This window comes from Protomyctophum parallelum, assembly GCF_964188405.1.
Source record: "Protomyctophum parallelum genome assembly, chromosome: 17".
Classification (NCBI taxonomy): Eukaryota; Metazoa; Chordata; class Actinopteri; order Myctophiformes; family Myctophidae; genus Protomyctophum; species Protomyctophum parallelum.
In genome coordinates, this window is record NC_139719.1 from 36076600 (window position 1) to 36086078 (window position 9479).

Genomic DNA, 9479 nt, shown 5'->3' on the forward strand with positions numbered 1-9479 from the left:
GAAACAACAATATAATACTACATTCATTGTACTAAAGTACAATAACTGTAGCCTACTAATGCAGAGTTGTATTAATGATAATAAAACAAATATAGCCTATCTGTGTTCTGGTGTTTAGTTGATGACATTGAGGCAAATAAATCTTGCACTAGAGTCTAGACACAAAAAAACAAACAAACACAAAATGTGCACACAACAAAACACCCAGACTTTTATATGACAGGTTAAAAAGAATCCTGTTTTGGTACCCACTACTTATTGCCCTGAAGACTGGGCTGCAATGAAGCCAAGGCGCTGTTGAGGTGATCTGCACTCTCTTTGAGACGCTCCTCTAGTTGGCCAGACACACGCACCAACTCCTCTCTGACTTCCTGCTGTATCATTGCCCGCAGCTCTGATTTGGATCCTGATAGTCAAAAAGCAAGCAAGTTACAAAAGTGGTTTTAATGTCGCACAAGTAACAGCGGAATTGGTTTTCATTTAGAGTGAGTCATGACTATACCTGGTATGGTGACCTCTACGTCCAGGCCTGTGGTCGATGGCACCTGTGTTTCAATACCCTGGTCTTCATATCGCAATTCTTCTGATTCCTTTTCCATCACTATTTCCATGTCAACAAAGAAAAAAAGTCTTCCTTAACTTACGTTATATTAGTTGACCAGAGTCCCTTCACCAAAAATAGCCAATCTACAAGCTCACAATGAATCGTGTTGTTGAGCTTTGTTGTCACCATTTCGGATTGATAATGCCAGGATGAAGAGGTTCTCCAACTAAGTACAATTTGTCATTTCTAAATAAACACCATGAGACTGACTTGAACTGTAATGAATGACTAATGATAGAGCGACACATAACAGTAATGTGATAATACCTGGAACAGCTGTGTCCTCCAAGACAATGTCTTCCTCCTCTAGCATCCCAGAGTATGTCAAGGACAGGTCAAGTCGTACCTTGGCCGAAGACATGGAGAGAAGAGCTTTACTTCTAGTTGCTGCTTCATGCAGTAATGTCATCCCAGTGAGGACTCAGTGCAGACACAACTAGTAGGCTACTTGTCATTATATTACTCCCTCAGTGCACCTTGACACGGAAGTATCAACTCAAAATAATATGTAAAGCTAAAATCATTTAAAAAAAGCTATACTGTACTTGTACTGTGTGTGTGTGTTTGTGTGTTAAAAACTGTATTTCTGTGCTTAGACATACAGTACATACAGACATAGAGGGACACACATTGCTGCGTATAGGGGTGGCTAGTAACACTCAAAGAATCACACTTGTGTGAAGTGAGGGGCGCTCTTATCATCATACATCACATTCCGTGCTCAGCCAATCAGCTGAGCACATTCCGTGCTCATGCACACATTCCGTGCTCATACATACAAACACGCAAAGCTGTGCATAGGAGGGCGCTGTGCATTATGCTGCACCACTACAATAGGATTATTCTTTGATATGGGGTCATACCTGCGGAGTGAAAATATATTTATAGAGGTTGTAGTGTCTGATATAGGTGCTGTGGATGTACTTCAAGATTCGGGTCACCTCGGCAGAGTTGAAAAGGTTGATGCTAAAAGGAGGCCGCTGCAGACGACATGGCCGAGAAACAGACTTCAACAACCAAAATGACAACAAAGAGACTTAAAACATGACAAATATGTTTAAATTAAATTATAGATTGAACATGCTTTACACACACCCTGACTGAATGACAGAGCAGAAGCTCGCTGAAGAATTCAAAACACTGTTCCATGTTGCTGAGTGAAGTTTCTGTTGGATCAAAAACAATGAAAACAATATAATATAGCAACCTATAAGTGTCTTAAACCAGAAGTACAGGAAGTACCGGGCTACAGTATATTCCTGTATGCATGCAGGACAACTTGTAGCTTCTTGTATTTCCGGTTAGGCACTTTTGGCAGCCGTTCTTATCTAGCCCTTATCTCATCGTGAGATGGAGCTAAAACTGGAACATATTTGACTGGATAGGCAATTTTTTACAATTTGACGAGCAGTTGAGAACTTGAGACGAATAACCATATAAGTCCACACTAATTATCCGTAATGTATAAATCATGGATAAGATGTCAGGGCACATAGGCCTTTTCAGGGAGGGGTCAGAATAAATTATGGACTACCTTGTCCCAACTGCTTATTGTTAGTGTCATACAAGGGTTCCCTATAGTATCCACTTATTGCATGCACACGCTGCATACAGTACTATGCTATAAAAAAGGCCAGAAAGACAAAAATGTTCTGGTCATGAAATTAAAATACATTAATAATAATAATTATATTATCTCTGCCATTATTTGGCAGTGAAATCACCAAATCACACCTGTGTTGGCCTGGTGCATACACTTGACGATAGACAGGAGGGCAGACGTCTGTTCTCTGTTGAATCGGTTCTCTCTGCAGAACAGAACAGTCTGGACATGCAGCTCCAAGAGAACTCCCCTTCGTGGCTCAGGAATGTCAATATGAAACACTCTGCATAAAACACTGAAGCAGAGGCGAGTGAGAGAACACTGAGGGGGGGTTCTCCAGGGGTCCCCCAGCTAATGTTTTAGCCCATTTAGGAAAAAAAAACACCATCTAAAAGTTTACATAGCAACAAGAACCCCAAAATGGGATAGTCTTGAAGGATAAAAACCCCACAAGGGGTTCCCCTCCGAAAAGGGCAACCCAATAATTGTAACCACTTTATCCATTTATACGTTGGCTATTAAAAAAAACTCACAGCATGTTACTTGCTGCAAGCTTTATCTGCTATTGTTGAATAATCTAACAAATTATCTAACAATAATCTTCTCTTCTGGGGATCCCTGACCTGGCACAAAACATTTTCAGATGGGAGTTAAACAAATATCAATTTGGGGGTCCTTGACACAAAAAGGTTTGAGAACCATGGTGTAATGTAATCAGTCAATAAAAGGACACAAACCTCTCCAAATCAGGAATCGACTGTATTTGGTCAATCTCCTGCATGTCATGGTAACTCACATCTGCCCTAAAGACCACAACAGAATGCATTTATAGATGAAAACCTTACATACTGTGTAATGTTGTGAGAACATTTAATATGAGCACTGTATTGAATTGGAAGTGTTTTGATTCATTATTATATTGAATGCACCTGCCCTGCTTGGTTAGAAACCTGCCAGTAAAGCTGATAGAAACAGATCATAGTTTGTCTGAACATCTTTTCAATAAATGCATGATAAAAAACTAAGAAGGAACACATACATAGCAATGAGTAGCATATTTGAAAATGCTGTTAAAATATGATGATTCTTACCACAGCAACACTTTGGGTTTCAGAGGGCGTGGTACCTGTATGATTAAAAACAATGCTTTTATGTCAGATAGAACTATACCAAACATAAGGTTGGCTGGTCAGCCAAGTTAGCTAATAGCAAAGGCCTAGCAGTCAGAATGAACTCCTTCAAAGCACTCGTGTACCTTAACATTGACATCCATTTGTTTTCTTCAAAGTTTATACTGCAAAATGCAAGTAACTCAGTTTTCTAACATAACACACAAATAAAAACTGGCTGTTAAAGATTATATGATTGCCTTCAGGGTTTTCACTGCAACATGTAGGCTACAGCTTACTATGCAGCCCAGCCTGCCTCGATCAGTTCCTGTTTACTATGTATCCTAGCAACATACAGTTGCTGCTTCATGCAGTAATGTCAGCCCAGTGAGGACGCAGTGCAGACAGAACTAGTATAGTAGGCTACAAATTAGTTCTGGCCTGGGTCTTCAAAACCATCACAGAGTCTGTAGGGCCTGAAATGACTTTTGTGGACGTCATCCCTATAGCTGTATGTTGGCGAGGGAAGGTGTTAATATTAGGAGGAAATCTTTTAAAAACACCCTGTTCAGGTGACACAAATAGGCTACTAATGAGCATATAATGTTGGTCCTAGCCTTTATTTATTGTTGACACTGGTCAGCTCTGTCACTAGTGTCTCCATTGTGCACAAGCTGAGCAGTGGAGTACTTTAAGAACATTATCCTCCCTTAATCCACTCAGCCTTCTGCCACATGCAGGTGGACAGAATATGTCAGATGGAAATGGAATGCAATTATGCTACACACGGTTAATATTTATAGGATATACGTATTTCTAATTTGGTAAATGCTTTAATGCTATCTTGAGACATATATTGATAATACCTTGTGGCCAAGCTGTGATCAGTGGATCTTTACAAGTCTTATTTAGGCTATACTCTTAACTCGGACATGGAGGACCCAGATATGCGACAACAAAAGCTCGACAACCAGGTACAAGAAATGTTATAGTCAGACCATAGGTAGCCTACTACAGTAATACTGATACGGCTAATTTAATAAAGAAAAGAACATTGAACAGTTATTCCATATCTATCTAAAAACAAAGAGCTAATATAGCCTATAAGATACCCTCAGTGTCATAATCAGTGATGAACTATGGTTACCAGAAAAAACAAAAGCAGTATTTGAGCATACCAATATTATGTATCTTTATAATTTATTATTTTTGTAATTGCGTAGATAGATGGTGTACATATTGTACATAGCAGATGCTTAGGTCATGTTACACAGACCAGCTTCATGAACATATACAAATAAAAACAATAATGCAATAATGCTCATGTCTTGAATGAATGAATTGTTTATTTTAGAGAGACATTACAAGAGACATAAGTATAATAACGTATAGTACGTAGACGTATAATGTAATACCATTTTATAAACTGTTCTGAATTAAAATAAAGAATGTTGGTCTCCACCTATTATATTTCTAGTACCAATGTAACCAAATTAACCATAAACCTTCAACAGCGAACACTTTTGGTAAAGAAACAGCAGAGAAGGCGGGCTGATGCTCAGATGGTGATAGCCAATCGAGATGCACGGCCCAAGAAAAAAAAGGACAAGGGTGGCAGCTGTTCTGATGACACGCCTTTGTTAATTAGCCAGTCCCTTAGCAACACTTCTTTGAATGGTGGGTGGTATAATATCATTTGATTTAATGCAATCATTATTATTATTAGTATTGGTGGTAGAAAAAGCAGTTCTAGTAGTAGAAGCGGTAGTAGTTGTAGTAACAGAAACAGTAATAGCAGTAGAAGTAGTACTTGTCGTAGTAGTAGTCATAGAGTGTACCCCCTCTAAAACAGGGGCTTATCCTTTTAATAAAATGTAAATATATAGAGGTAGTAGTAATTTCATAAGTATAGTACTGATAGCAATAGCAGCAATAGCAACCATGTTTTTGTTTGTTGTCTACCATAGATGCTCAGGTTGATCATGGTCATGATAATCCCCTGGAGGAGATCAGCCTTGGTGAGTTTGGGGTTACCACAACCATGACCTCAGATGAGGCTCCCCCTGAGAGGCCAATGGCCCCCAGGACCATGGACCTAGACATCGAAGAAGAGCCAGAGCCAAAGTCTGACGTGGAGAACCAGGACGGTGAAGACGGAAAAAAGATAAAGAAGAAAGGAGAAAAGGGGGGGAAACTGAAAAAGGACAAACCTAAGCGTAAGACCACGAACAACAAACCAAAATAATATTGTGTGCTTGAGGTACCTACCTTTACATGCATATGTCCAGCAGCCAGGTTTTAATATAGATTTCCATAATTATGTTTTCAGACTTCGAAATGAATGAAGAGGGAGATAAGGATGACAATAAAGACAAGGAGAAGAAAGACAAAAAGAACAAGAAGAAGGGCAAAGTAAAAGGATCCATCCCTGAAGACACGGATATAACAAACACTGACGAACAAGAGCGTAAGTCTTTCAAGGTTATATTGTTAGTTAGTGAATGTATCATCTGCAGACAATTGACCACATTCACACACAGGGGTTAAAAAACACCTCCCCACTGTCCCCAGAAAGTATGACGCAAGACCATAATAATGCAATGGTATAGTAGCAGAGCAGAGCCAATATCTCCAGTTATTACAGTATTTGCATCTCTCACCACCACAGAAAACAATCTGGAGACCCCAACCATTAATATTGACTCATTTTTAGAGTTGGCAAGGACTGAGGCGAATAAAAGTGATGAAAGCGAAGGCGAAAAGGAAGAGTCATCCCAGAAATCTGTTCGTCACGCTACAAAGAAGAAACAACTCAACACGTGTGAGTTAGCTTTTGTACAAACATGATACAAAAAACTGCATGAGGACCCAGGAATCTTCATTTATGGAATACCTTTATTTTTTGTGTTCCTTCCACAGCCATGTGCCAAATAAGTGAAGATGATGGTGAGGGCAAAGAGGATGAAAGAAAAACTAAAAAGAAAAAACGAGAGAAAACCGAAACATCTCTGGCCTTGCTCAACTCTAATTACAGGGAGAGGTCCTCCTCGGGCAGTGAAAGAGTAAAAACTACTACATTTCACACAAATTACAAATACGACATTTGTACAGATATCATATAATATGAGCTTTAAGCTCTCATTTGACAGTCTTTCTTGTTGCAGTCTGTTTCTTCCATCTCTGTGGAAGACCTGGAGAAGTTTGCATTGCGTCCGGCGCCCAGGGATACAACGATCCAGTGCAGAATCACCAGGGACAGGAGAGGTGTGGAGAAGGGCATGTACCCCACTTACTACCTTCACATGGAAAAGGATGATGGCAAAAGGGTAAGATGACGATTTATTGAGATCCTAGTCATTTAAAGATGATAATAAATAAAACATCACTAATCCCCTGGTAGGAACTGAATGGTACCCTCTCTGTATCTAGGCAGAAAATGTGCTTTGACACACACACATGCACACACACACACACACACACACACACACACACACACACACACACACACACACACACACACACACACACACACACACACACACACACACACACACACACACACACACACACACACACACACACACACACACACACTACACTACACTACACTACACAACACACATTTCAGTAATTTAAGTATACTCTAGTTTTACATACCTACACTTTATTATTTAAATATGACTTTAATGGTGGTCCCACTCCATCTGATCTGTCCCTGTTTTACTGTCATCTCTTAGGTATTTCTAATGGCAGGCCGGAAAAGGAAGAAGAGCACAACTTCCAATTATCTAATCTCCACTGACCCCACAGATCTATCCAGAGATACAAACAGCTATATTGGAAAACTGAGGTACTCTGTCCATTCTCTTCTTCTGTCTTTGGCTGGCTATTAGGGCTAATCTGTAACACAATCGTGTAATGAAGTAATATTAGGCCTTCTACTTACTGTATGTCTTTGTTTTTTGCATTTTTCATCTGATGCGGTCAATTCGAATTTCAGTTCAGAACATTGATTGCAGAATGTTGATTGTATCCTTAAAATGTCTTGTTTTGTATGAGTTATTTTGTAGCTTGGCAGATCTTTGAAAAGTTTACTGTTAATGGCATCAATCATGAGGTATGAACGTCTAAAAAGGCAGTTGCCTCATCCTAGAATGGAACATCTAATTTTGTTCCAGGTCCAATGTGCTGGGTACTAAGTTCACTGTATATGATGGAGGGGAAAACCCAGAGAAAAAGCCTTTCATCAAAGAGAGTGAATCTGTCCGGCAAGAGCTTGTAGCGATTTGTTATGTGAGTTACAAATTATTATTTTTCTCAGAAAGGAGGTTGGGAATACTTAGCTCCAGAGAAAAGCACCTTATCCCATAGCCCACCAATGCACATACCGTATCACACTACAAACATTATTGCTGATATGGCAACAGAGAAAACCTACACCTGTACTGTAACCCAATCAACTGTCATTCCAGGAAAAGAATGTTCTAGGTTTCAAAGGACCAAGGAAAATGACGGTTATCATCCCTGGCATGCTGGAGAATGATGAAAGAGTGTCCATTCACCCAAAGAATGTACGTTTATGAGAATCTCATTGGCTTTATTAGGCAATTATAACCTGCAGAATCACACAGGGAAATGGATGCTAGTTTTGCTGCCCCTTCATAACTTTGTCAGCCTCACCTCCGGTATTAAACCCAAACACACTCCTTGCCATTTAACTTAATGAGGCACCCACCTCCACCGCACACTTGGAGTCTCACTGCCTAGTTTTGTATATTCTGTATTCTTTCATTAGTTTCCATGTAGCCTATAGAAAATGTGCTATACAAATAAAGTTTGACTTGACAGGATATAGAAACTCTACTGGCACGCCATGAGAATGGAAACACAGACAACCTAGTGACATTGATCAACAAGTCCCCCAGCTGGAATGAACAAACCCAGTCCTATGTGCTCAACTTCCATGGGCGAGTCACTCAGGCTTCCGTTAAAAACTTCCAGATCATCCATCCTGATAATGGTGAGTCGTGAAGCTCTGGTACTTGATCCTCCTTCCTCCCAAAACATACAGATCCAAAGGGAACACTGACCGGAGTGTGTATTGTAATGGGCAGTGGAAACACAACTGTGTCACTTGTCAAAAGTTATAAATTATAAATATACTATTTAAATAGTGAAAGTAGCAGTTCTACAAGCTCACTTGCTGATGAAGTAGTAGTATGATGAAGGATAACAAAACATAAAAAAGCTGGAGATACAAGATTTCTGCCCAACAGCGCCGATATTCAAGTGCATTATGGATGTGCTCAGCAAAAAGGAAGAGGCACACGATCTCCGATCTCTGTGTTATCTTTCATAACAGTATAATCAACATGAAACCATCACCTCTAATCGTAACAAGTTCATCAACATAGCCTAGTTTAAACCATAAAGGCCTCTCAGCATCAACGATTGAGGTAGAAATGATATTAACTATGCACTATCCTATCCTACTGCCTGTGCAAGGCATAGAAATACTGAATGCATGGCAAAACATTGAAAACTGAGATCTGATTGTGGAAGCATTTTCTTCCTCACTTCATCACTTACAGACCCTTTAATATAATATAAACTTCAGTAGTAGGCTAAAGATTCGACTTATAACCGCCTGCTCACAAAAAGCACAACTGCCTAGAGTAAAACCCCCTCCCTGTGGGCGCTGTATTGAGCCTCCAGTGCGCACTACTCCTAATAGTTAGTATGGGTGAATGCAAAGTAACACGTATGTGCAAATGTCCTCTTAACAACTACCCAATCCCTTCATGTCTATTCCAGGGGATTACATTGTGATGCAGTTTGGCCGTGTGGCTGAGGACGTGTTCTCCATGGACTACAGTTTCCCTATGTGTGCCCTGCAAGCGTTCGCCATCACCCTGTCCTCGTTTGATGGCAAACTGGCCTGTGAGTGAGAGATCAAGACCTGTGTGCCTCAATGGGATGGTTTCATGGGTTCTTGTTGTCCATTTCCACCACGCTGGAATGTCTTGTTTTATTTATTTGTTTTTCAGTGGAGGAAATGGTTTTATTGAAAGCATTTTACACTGACTGACCAAGCATTTTTTCCTGTTAACACTGAAAGCTTCATTTTTGAATGCGTAAACCGTACAATTTCTCACAAACACTA

The 9479-nt window shown here is 39.9% G+C and overlaps 2 protein-coding genes across 2 annotated transcripts; one reads left to right on the plus strand and one right to left on the minus strand.

The window, feature by feature from the left end:
• Window positions 1-251: 251 nt before the first annotated feature.
• cfap119 (cilia and flagella associated protein 119) lies at window positions 252-3480 on the minus strand (the record flags this gene model as incomplete). The annotated part of the gene is made up of 9 exons (XM_083787590.1): window positions 252-406; window positions 503-634; window positions 872-950; window positions 1468-1584; window positions 1700-1770; window positions 2339-2502; window positions 2945-3010; window positions 3299-3333; window positions 3463-3480. 9 exons carry the CDS (start codon window positions 3478-3480, stop codon window positions 252-254), a joined length of 837 nt encoding a protein of 278 aa, XP_083643716.1.
• Window positions 3481-4248: 768 nt separating this feature from the next.
• On the plus strand, window positions 4249-9264 carry LOC310874728 (uncharacterized protein; the record flags this gene model as incomplete). The annotated part of the gene is made up of 11 exons (XM_083787592.1): window positions 4249-4290; window positions 4831-5014; window positions 5284-5532; window positions 5646-5858; window positions 6182-6378; window positions 6481-6642; window positions 7054-7166; window positions 7495-7609; window positions 7789-7887; window positions 8165-8336; window positions 9131-9264. 11 exons carry the CDS (start codon window positions 4249-4251, stop codon window positions 9262-9264), a joined length of 1680 nt encoding a protein of 559 aa, XP_083643718.1.
• Between the last annotated feature and the right edge of the window lie 215 nt (window positions 9265-9479).